This window comes from Myotis nattereri, assembly GCF_964212035.1.
Source record: "Myotis nattereri genome assembly, chromosome: 13".
Taxonomy (NCBI): domain Eukaryota; kingdom Metazoa; phylum Chordata; class Mammalia; order Chiroptera; family Vespertilionidae; genus Myotis; species Myotis nattereri.
Genome location: NC_138088.1, coordinates 19,047,098 through 19,058,060, shown reverse-complemented (window position 1 = coordinate 19,058,060; position 10,963 = coordinate 19,047,098). Strand labels below are relative to the sequence as shown.

The 10,963-nt window shown below is 57.1% G+C and overlaps 1 protein-coding gene across 2 annotated transcripts in view; it reads left to right on the top strand.

The window, feature by feature from the left end:
- Nucleotides 1-353: 353 nt before the first annotated feature.
- Nucleotides 354-10,963, top strand: part of CDH23 (cadherin related 23) — a gene marked incomplete at its 5' end in the record, with an annotated part of 360,387 nt that continues 349,777 nt past the window's right edge. The window contains 2 exons of one of the 2 annotated variants that reach the window (XM_081105002.1): nucleotides 354-425; nucleotides 5,399-5,476. In XM_081105002.1, the coding sequence (XP_080961128.1) occupies nucleotides 359-425; nucleotides 5,399-5,476 (145 nt within the window). The remainder of the gene's footprint in view (nucleotides 426-5,398; nucleotides 5,477-10,963) is intronic. The other variant, XM_081105003.1, reaches the window with a different exon arrangement.

Genomic DNA, 10,963 nt, shown 5'->3' with positions numbered 1-10,963 from the left:
CAAGCCCCTCATAGACGCCTGTCTTCCTGCCCAGCACCCGCCTCCTAGCCCGTCCCCAAACTAACCAGGCTCCATCACTCTCCCGGATGCTGCTGCCCTGGAGGATGGAGGCGGCGGCTCCTCCTTCCACCCACTGAGCCCAGAACATGTCAGGATCCCACACTCGTGCCCACTGCTGAGCCTCACCCATGGCTGTTTCCGAGTCCCCACTCCTGCCCCCGCCCCCATTTGAGTTGACTCCCTCTTTTCCCTTCTTCTCCCTGGAGCTGCAGGGGCGGGAGGTGCTGGAGGGCCTTGAAGAACAGGCCCCCACCTCTAGGCCGCTTCTCATGCCCTCCTTCTTGTGTCCCCAGGAGCCATGAGGTGCCACGTTGCCACCAGCTGCCACGTGGTGTGGCTGTTTGTGCTGATCTCTGGATGCTGGGGTAAGTTTAGTCCTTTCCCCCACAGCAGGCATGGGAAGCCAGGGCTGCGGGGTGTGGGGGCCGGCTGTGGGGTTGGCACTTGGGGGCAGGAATCGGGAGGGGACTGCCCGGGGACCCCGGAGATCCCGCCTTGCCGTGTGACTGGCTACACACTTCCCTCCCTGGGCCTGGGTTGCTCTGCAGCACTCTCAGGGCTGAAAATACCCACCCCCAGGGCCTGGGCCACTGGAGGCGGTGGGAGGAGCCTTGAGAAATACTTGCGCTTTAAGGGAAGGAGGCATCGGTGACCGTGAACCGTCCTTCTTCAGCCCAGTCTGTTCAGTTTTCCAGCTGCCTTTTGAGCACCCACTGTGTGTGTCACCTGTGCCCAACTCTGGGGCGGAAGAACCGACTCGTCCTCAAGGAGTGCAGAGCCTAGCGGATTTGCTAGACAGCGCTAGGACTTAACTCCGCTGCCGGTGAAGAGAGGGGGAATAAAGGACAGAGAGGCCGTCCAAAGGAAAGATTAACCGGGCCTGCGGGGAGAGCAGACACCCAGCCAGAAGGGAGACGCTTACTCGGCGCTTTAAGGACTGAGAGACTTTTAAAATAGGGGAGCGGGAAGAAGGGACTCCTGCAGGTGGGGACTGCCTGAGCAAAGGCGTGGAGGTGAGGGGCCTCTTCTCTCTGTCCGGAGGACCAGCCCTCCTTCCCCTCTTCCCAGGTCAGGGCCAGCCCTAGTGCCCACCGAGGAGGCCAGGGCATTTGCCTGTCCTGGCCCCCAGGATCAAACAGCTCTGGTCTGATCTGAAGGAAGGCCAGGACAGCAGGCACAGCTGGCACCATGTCCCTGGGGGCCAGGGTGTCCTTGGGGAAGAGCTGTGGGCACGGTGTGCCTGGCGACAGGCAAACACATTCCTGAGGGAGGCCAGCTCCTTCTCCCACTCCAGGGAGCCGGGCGCCTCTGGAGGAAGCCACAGCCTCAGCTTGTTGGGGTGATGCTGGCATCCTGATGCCTGGAAGTCCCCTGACTGTCCCTGCTCTGGCCTCCGGGCTTGGAGGGGTCTCTGCTGGAATGCTCCTGCGATGGGGAGCTCACTCCCATCCCGGCAGCCAGGTTACGGCAGTCACAGAGACTCTCCGGGCGGAGCTGGAGGGGGTCTCAGACCCTCTCAACTGTGGGCCCACTTTCCAGGGCAGAAACTGATGCTTTGAGAAGCAGCTGGCCCAGGCCACTCAATCGAGGGTTCAGTTGCTCTTTGATGCAGGCCTCTGATCCTTCACAGAGGCTTTTGTCAAGACACCCCCTCCCCCGCCTACTTCCCCTGGGGGAGACCTTACTGGGGGTACCTTCTGGGTTTGCTAGAAGGTGGCAATCAGGACTCTTTGCTCAGCCTCCTGTGACCTTGGACACTCATGCCCCCCGCCCCCCAGCATATATCTAACCTCCCCCAGCATATATGTGAAATCCTTCCAGCATATATGTAACCCCCCAGTATATATGTAAAATCCCCCTCAGCATATATGTAAAATCCCCCCAGCATATATGTAACCCCCAGCATATATGTAACCCCCCAGCATATATAGCATATATGTAAAATCCCCCCAGCATATATGTAACCCCCAGCATATATGTAACCCCCCCAGCATATAGGTAAAATCCCCTCAGCATATATGTAACCCCCAGCATATATGTAACCCCCCAGCATATAAGTAAAATGAAACAGGTGCTGAATGCCCAGCTGCCTTCCTCAGTCGAGGGGGCCGTGTGCCTGAGCACCAGACGCGCTCTCAGTGGGCACAAGGCAGCAGCACAGAGCCGTGACTCCTGGTCCCCCCACTGCTCCCAGGTCCCGTGGCTTCTTAGCTTCTCTGTAAAACAGGAGGGGCAGCAGGACCCTGCTCCTTGGTTGTAAAATGGTCAGAGGAGTTACCACGCATATCCAGCCCTTAGCGTGATGCCTGGCACATGTTCTGTGCTAAGTAAGCGAGAGCTCTTCCATATCAGCTGTACCTTTTCCTAAGGGGAGCGAAAGGGGACTCAGAAAGCAGAAGTGAAGTAAGTGCCTGGGGCCACCCAGCAGGTCTCTGGCAGAACCAGCCGGCCTGCGGTCTAGCCTGCCTGGCATCCTGGTCCCCACCTTCGGCATGGTGGGCGGGGGCTGACCTTAGGGACTGAAGGGCACCATCTTCTCACCGTGCCCTCTTGACACCTGCCCCCAACCCCAGCACTCGCCTTGTCCCCCAGACTACACCCCAGGACCCCCCCTTTGTTCCCAGCTGACCCCACGGCCCGGCTGATTTCTTCTCCCAACCCTGGTGGTCAGAGGTGGGTCAGGCTCAGGGACAGATGCCCCCTAGATGTCAGCCCCCCTTGTCAGCCTGTCGCCTTCTTACCCTTCTCTCCTCTGGCCTCTGTGCTCCCAGGCACTTCTTATTCTGCACCCGTGGGCGTGTAGGGGAGGCCAGAGCGAAGGCCTGGACAGGCCTCCTTGCCCCTCCTTGCTGGCGGGGCCAGGGAGCATCGCTGCATCGATGGGTCACGGAGGCAGTCTCCGGGCACTGGGCCTGAGGGCCCCTAACGTGGGGCTGCGGGCCCCTCACCTGACATCAGCACATATGCCCACTCACACCCCCACCCCCGGAGGCCTCAAAGCTCCTGAGGCAGTGGTTTTGCCGCTGGAGGACACAGCCTTCGTGCCTGAAAAGCGGTCTTTACAAGAATGAGTGCCCTGTCAGCATGCCCCTTTCCCCCCACTCCTCCCCCAGCAGCCCCCTCCCAGTCCCCAAGTGCCACGCTGGCAGCTCAGGGCCACCCGCCAGGCCTCCGAGGGTGGCCGGCCTATTCCAAGAACACGAGCCCTGCTTGGTATGTGGCAGGCGATGCATGTCCCCTGCGCTCTGCCCAGCTGCCCGTGCAGAGCTCTCAGCGGCTGATGATCGGCAGGTCCTGTAAGATCAAGTTTAAAAATGAACCAATGCTGCTGCAGGCGATCTTTTCCTCGCTGGTTCCCCTCCCCCACCAGCCCAAGCCCACCCCGAAATCTCTGGGCACCCCTGAGCCTTCTGCCTTTGCTCAGTCCAAGGCCCCCACAGGGATCCAAAGCATTCCCCTGGCCGAGCAGATGGCCCTGTTATTAATACCAATATTAGTAGTAGCTACCACTTATCGAGTGCTTGCTGTGTGCTGGGGCATGGCGTTAAGCGCTTTATGTATGTAATCTCATTTAATCCTTGGGACAGCCATGATGTAAGTCCTATTATTATCATCACTGTTTTACACGTGCGTAAACTGAGGCATGGGACAGAGGCTCAGGGAGGCAGGAGTGGGAAGGGTCCCCTTGACTCCAGCCTTCTGTGAGTCGGCCTCAGCGTTCTTGAGCCTGGCCCAAGCTCTGAGGGAGCCCACGTCAACAGAGGTGAGGGAGCGAGGGCGGCACCCCGTCCACATCCAGGGCGCCTGGACACCCAGGAGCTGCTATGGCAGGTGCTGCACCGCATGGCCCCTGCGAGAAGGATCAGCTCCCTGGTTGGCAGAGGCCGAGGGAAGTGCCCTCCCTGCCTCCTTCTGGCTGTTCTCCAACACCAACACCCAGTTCTCTGCACACCCACGGAGGGTCTCACCGTTCAGTTTTGACACCAACTACCTGACATCCGCATCAGTTTCCACAGATTTTAGGTTTAGGCCCCTCTCGGGGGCCGGTCACAAGTCCCAGGCCTCCTGTACTTTTGACGAACTGGCTCTAAATCGGAGGTTCCCATGACCCTTCCTCGGGTTCAGTTATCCAGGACGACGACGCACAGACCTCAGGGAAACACCCCACTTCCATTTCCTGGTTTAATGCAAAGGGCACAGCTCCGGAGCCCCAGGTGGAAGAGATGCACAGGACGAGGTTCGGAGCTTCCGTGCCCCCTCCAGGCGCGTATACTCAGCTGTGGTCAAAAGACATTCCTGTCATTCCGGAACTTCCAAGGGTTTGGGGAATCTGTGCCAGAAACTGGGACCGACACCAAATATATTCTTTATGGTGCCACACTGTGGAAGGCCATGCGAAGGGGTGAAGGGGACAGGTGAAGCCAGCCTCAGGGAGTTTCTATGGGGGGGACTGGTGTTATGGGGGGCTCTTTGTGGATGTGAAATGCCTCAGGCCATGCAGTATCACCCTGACCCCTTCCGGGACCAGCCCCACTCTGAGGTGTCACAGAGTCATACAGGCTTAACTGCCCAGGGTTCCCATGCGGCCTGCCACTTACTAACTGCACGACTCTGGGCTAGTTCATACGTATCTTCTCTAAGCCTCGTTTCCACAACAGAAAAATGGGGCTATGATGGCACCCACCATACCACGAGGATTGATGGAGACGGTATAAGTGACTGGTACAGAGATGGGGTCCGTAGATGGCAGCCATCATCATCATCATCACTACTACTACTACTACTATTATTATTATCATCACTTACAGAGGGCCTCTGGATGCCACACCCTTTCCTGGGCACCAGGGCTGTGGCAGTCAGCAAAGCAGACCGCCCTTGTCCTTGCCAGCTCACATCCCATCTGGTCTGGAGCCGGGCTGCCCACTAGAAATACAATGCGAGTTATGTGTGTGATTTAACATTTTCCAGGAGCTGCATTAGAAAAGAAACAGGTGAAATTCGTTTTAATAATATATCTTAACCCGATATATCCATAATGCGATCAGTTCAACACGTAATCAATATAGAAGATGAATGAGGCATTTTATACTCACTTTTCTTACAAAGTCTTTGAAAACCTGTGCGCTTTTTACACTTCAGCACAGCTCACTGTGGACCAGGGCTCGATAGCCTCCCATAGCTGGTGGCCTCGCTGAGGATCCATTAGCCTTGAGGAAGGCGGCCATGGCAGTGGCCAGATGCAGTGCCCACTGCAGCCCAGCCACTCCGTGTCCCCTTGGAGAATGCATGAAGCTGGCAGTCAGGAACTTGACTGACGCTCTTGTCCTCTGACTTCCAGGCCAGGTGAACCGGCTGCCCTTCTTTATCAACCACTTCTTCGACACGTACTTGCTGATCAGCGAGGACACGCCTGTGGGTGAGTTGACCCAGGGCTGGTGGGCATCTGGGTCCATGAGGTGGGCTCCTTTCCCCCAAGTGAAGGTGATCTTAGAGCCTGAGACCGTCTTCCACCCATTATTGGAGCCTCCTCCTGGCATCCCTGATGGGCGTTCCTATGGCTTCTGCTTGGGGCGCTCAGCACTTCCCATGGTGGCTCCTTCCAACAGAGGGGGATTCTAAGTATCAGAGAGGCTAGCACACTGAGCCCAAGTTGCTTGACTTTTGCTTCTGCATGAGTTTTGTCCTACAAAATGGTTATTTTCCTCTTTCTTGTGAAAATTTGAAGATGGAAGCTGTTTCAGGCTTTGTTTTATAGCCTTTTGAGCTTTTCTGGGATTACTGTATTTCCTGCATTGAGTACGCCTGTTTTTATCATTAGAAAAAAAAAATGAACTATTTAGTAGGTGATCGTAAGCATCCTGGTGTTCACCCCTCGCCTCCCCCTTACCCCCAGCTTGCCACCTCATCACCCTGGTCTGTCCTCATGGGCCCCCTCCCGAGGACCTGGCTCCCACACCTGTAGCCGGGGATCTGCAGGCACAGCCCCATGGCCTTAGTTCACGCTGGGGACCCGGAAGCCTCTCAGGAAATGGGAACTGAATTGAATGAAGTGTCTTGCAGCTGCTCTGACAGGCAGGCAGTCTGGAAAGGTCCCGCCTACCTCCACAACACCCTCCCCCCGTCCTCTCGTTCTCATAGATGTCATTTCAGGGAAAGTGCCTGTAACCTGGGGCTTCTTACGGCGGGGTGGCTATGTGCCAGGAGCTTGTGCAAGGGGTCAGCGTGGCCCATCCTTCTAGGCGCATCATTTGTACTTAGAAACGACGCAGGTGACTTGAAGAGTGGAGGGGTGTTAAGATATTTACCTAGTAGGTAATTTAAAACACTTTTATATAAAACCAAATGCAGGTGCTTGAAGTGGGGGCCCTTAGGGGGCCCCAGACTTCCCCTGCTGTCTGTGGGGGCATGCGCACAGCCCCTGAAGAGGCCTTCCCTTCCACTCTCCCTAATGGAGCTTTTCTGCAGGTGGGTGCTGGGCACAGCAGGTAGCAGGAGGTTTCCGACTGCTGTGGGGATGATCCCCATGGCCCAGGAACGGTTCATTTCTAGGGATGGGGGCGGGGGGGGGGCTCTGCGGTCACTCCTTTGTGACTAGCAGCCCCCACGGATCCCACTGTGAGGCTGAATCTGGGGACTCAGGTTTGGGGATCTGGGTGTTTGAAGGGCTACCTAGGGAAGTGGTTGCCTGCCTCTCTGGAATGTTCTTCCAGAGGCTTTGCCCACTTCTGGGGGCTGGAGAAGGTTCCTGCTAGCCCCTTGGAGACCTTGCCGAGCTGTTTCCTCACCCTCTGGCTTGGATCGGGGATGTCTGTGGGCTCCTGGATTCATCTGTGGCTCCTCCCCACACTCAGGCCTGGCAGGGGCTGGCACGGAGCCAGCAGAGTAGGCGCCCAGCACACGTGTATAGGTGGCCAAGTGAATGTGAGCAGCATTTGTCACTATAGGGGCTCTCCCTTTTTCGGTTCATTCATCAGTTCATCAGATAGATAGGTGCCAGACCTGGGTGCCGTTGGCCCAGAGAGGGCTAAAGAAATCGGTGCCATGGGCAATAGGGGCTGAGCTGGGTATGTGGCTAAGTCCCAGTGAGTGATTGAAGGAGGAGGGTGGTGTCTCGGGGGTAGGGCAAAGGCTGCAGAAGAGGTTTTTGGGAGGCGGTGACAGTTGAGCAGAGTTCTGAAAGAGTCCCTCCTCATTCCTTCACACACTGTTTCCTGTGGCTGATTTTCTTAAGTAAGTATTTTGTTTTTTAACCTCATCCTCCTGGAGAGCCCTTTGTTGTGGAGAGAATAAACTTAGGACAGGCGGGTCACTGAGGCAGAGGTGTGGCCAGCCACTGACCGACCAGAGCTGCTGGCCAGGGGAGGTGAAGGCCCCTCTCAGGTGAGCCGTGCCGGCTTCATCACCTTGTCTGTGACTCCACATTGCCCTGCCCAGGCCTGAAGGTGGGGTCCTCAGAGGCCCGTGGTGCAGGGAGGGTGATGGGCGGAGTGGGGTGGACGTTGTTTGGCCAGCGCTGACAGTGACAAGGAAGCCCCCAGCAGGCCCCGATCTAGCACCTTTGCCTCAGGCTCTGGATCGTCTTCTGCAAATGCTGGCATCGATTGGCCTCCAGGAGCGACTCCCAGGACTCAGCCCATGAAGGCTACACTTGGCAGTCGCAGCATGGCGTCCGTCTGTGCAGTGGGGGTCGATCATGACTCTAGGGGGCTGTAGGAGAGAGAGAGGACTCAGTGAGCTGGAAGACAGCTCTGCTCATCTCTCTGGGCAGGAGCTGGCCCAGCAGCCTCCTGACCCCTCCCTTCTTTTTGTATCAGCAGAGGGCAGCGCAGCTCTGGCCTGAAAGTCATGAGCCTGGTTTCTTCTGTTCCCTGCTGTGTGGCCTTGGGCACAGTACTGCCCCTCTCTGGGCCTCTACCTTCCCATCTCACCAGTGAGAGGGCATTGAAAAGATGGACCCATTGGTCTTGGTCTTGGCGGCTCAGCTGGCCCCAAATGTTTCTGGGTCCTTAGATGAGACAGGCCTGGAGAACTCCACTGGGTGCTGTCAGCTACATGGATGGCCCTGGGCCATTCATAGGGTGGATGTGGACTCACGTGGGCGTGGCATGGTGCAGGCCTCAGACCGGCAGTGGCCAGGGTGAGAGAGGGTTGAAACATCTTGTCCAGGGGACTGGCCCTTTGCCTGCCATGTGGGATGCGGTGGCCTAGAGACGCGACTTTGAGATTCGGCTCTCACCAACCTTTGCTTTCTGAAGCTCCGTGTTCCAGTCTGCAAAAGGGGATGGGGTAGCCCCAACTCTGGATTGTTGGTGTATGTACATATGATGCTGTTAACTCCAAAGTCTCCGCACCTGGAAGGATAGGCTGTGTGTGGCCAGGCATGGCTGGAAGTGCTGCCCTGCCAGCCACGGGCTTGCAGGGGGGACAGACAAGCACATGGATGAGCTGGGTCCAGTGGTGTGGTCAATACCAATGGCCAGCGGCATAGCCCAAGCCAGTCAGAAAATGTCAGCTCACGGGAGGAGGCGGTCAGTGCTGTGGGGAGGCCAGACTCCCAGCTCTCGGGCCGATCATCCCCTTCTGCCTGGACACCCAGTGGTGGGGAGTCATCATCTTATGAGGCAGCTCCTTTTTGTGGGTTAGTTCTGAGAACGAAAAGTTCTTCCTGATACTAATATGAAACCTGTTTCCCTGGCACTCCTGCCCATTGAATGACCACTGAAGTCTTCTAGAAAAATAACAACAGAACATATGATGTACAATATATATGTGGAGCATATCCTATATAATAAAATCCTAATATGCAAATTGACTGAACGGTGGAATGACTGGTCGCTATGACACGCACTGACCACCAGGGGGCAGACACTCAACGCCGGAGCTACCCACTGGTGGTCAGTGCACTCCCACAGGGGGCGGGCTTACGGCTGGCAAGCGCAGAGGCAGTGGCAGGAGCTTCTCCCGCCTCCACGGCAGTGCTAAGGACCCCTCAGGGGCTGTCCAACTGTCGGCCTGAGGGGTCCCGGACTGCGAGAGGGTGCAGGCTGGGCTGAGGGCCCCCTTCCCCCAGTGCACGAATGTTGTGCACCAAGGCTCTAGTATTATTATAATGATGTTTACTGAGTGCTCAAGGCAGTGTCTTCAGTGTAATTAGTTCATTTTTAAGATTCCTTTTACGAATCGGAGGTAGAGTTCGGCTGTGTCAGTATGTAGTTTCTGTGACTGCTCTCCCGGGTTAAAGAACAGGACGTCCATCCTGACAGCGGGCCGTGGCCCCGTGCCCAGGAGCGGAATGGGAGGGCACAGCACGGCCATCTGAAACCCTCACGGAGGCTGCTTGTTCTGTTACTATCTCCTCACCTATCTCAGGTTCCAATTCCCTCTGCGTGATGTTCTTTCTGAAGACCATCTCCCAGCCAGGGGAGACAGCAGCAAAATGAAGTCATTAAGTAGCTCTGTCCTCCCACCACCCTGGGCTGTTAATGCTCAGGGCCCCCTTGTCCCTGGGTGTCTTGCTCCAGACGTGCACATCAGTCGTTGGCAGCAGAGCCTGGCTCGGGTGGGGCAGAGCAAGGGCAGATCAAGGACTCGGTGTCTGGTCCGGCTCGTTGGCGTTGCCTACACCTTGGCCCTGGCTGTCAGCAGTGAATGGCCACATGGCACTTTTAGGGTGAAAGACAGGTGCTGCAAAGGTGCTGCCTCCAGGTTGCCTCCCGATTCCACTCCAGACTCGCCACCATATTGCTCATGTCATCACCAGTGACCCCTGTGGCTATTGCAGTGGCTAGTTCTCGGGCCTTGTGACCTTTCAGAGGTGATCTTTGTCTCCTCCAGGATGTCACCCCTCTGGCTGTTCCTTCTCAGCCTCCTTGGCTGCAGGCTCCACATCTCCTGGATTTCTTTGCGTTGGCAGGCCCGGCCCAGCTCCTGTATCTATTCTTCATGTTCTCACTCATGTGATCTCTAGTCTCAGGGCGTCGGGTATGGTCTCTATGCTGACAACGCTGGGATGGCTGCCTTCTGCCTGGGCCTCCTCGCAGAGGAGCTTCCAGACTCGTGTACCCACCTCTCCTCACCATTTCCACCTGGATGTCTAAGGGCTGTCTGCCTCAGCGCGTCTAAAGCTGAGTCCTGATCCTCCCCACAAAACACTTGCCGCCGCTGCAGCCTGTGTCATCGCAGGTAGTTGCACCTCAATCCTTCCAGTTGCTCAGGCCTGAAGCTTGGGGTCATCCCTGACTCTTCCCTTTCTCCCTCACCTCTCATCCAGTTCATCTGATGTCCTGTGGCTCTAGCTTCAAGATATTTCCAGAACCTTCTCACTTCCCACCCCTTCCTCAGCTACCCCCAGGGCCCAAGCTTGGGTTACCCAGGCAGCTCCCTAATGTTCTCTGTGGTCTCCCTGTGGCAGCCTGTTCTCACCAGAGCAGCTGAGGGATCGAGTGGTTCTTTGCAGCCTGGGACAGAGCCTGTCATCAGGTTGGCTCGAGTCCCCCATCCCTCTCGGAACGAAAGCCAGCGTTCCTAAATGGTGTGAAGGCTGCTTGCAGTCCTGGCCCTGCTGCTCTCACACCTCCCCACTGCCCTCCCCCCTGGAGCGCTCCACGCCAGCCATGCTGGTCTCCTGGAGTTCCTTGGGCAGGAGGGGCGGGTTCTGACCTCTCAGCCTCTGCAGGAGCCGCTCCTGCCACTGGAACACGGCGGACGAGCCGGGCAGTCAGGTCAGAGGCCACCCCCTCGGAGGCTCTCCGGGCGGGTTCAGGTGCGGCTTCCTTCCCTCTCTGTTAGTCCCAGCTGCAGGGCTGTTGTGACTTTGTTGCTCATCTGCCTCCCCTGTTGCTCTGTGAATGCTTCCAGGCGGCCAGGGCCATATCTGTGTCCTCAGGGCTCAGCCCCGTGCCGG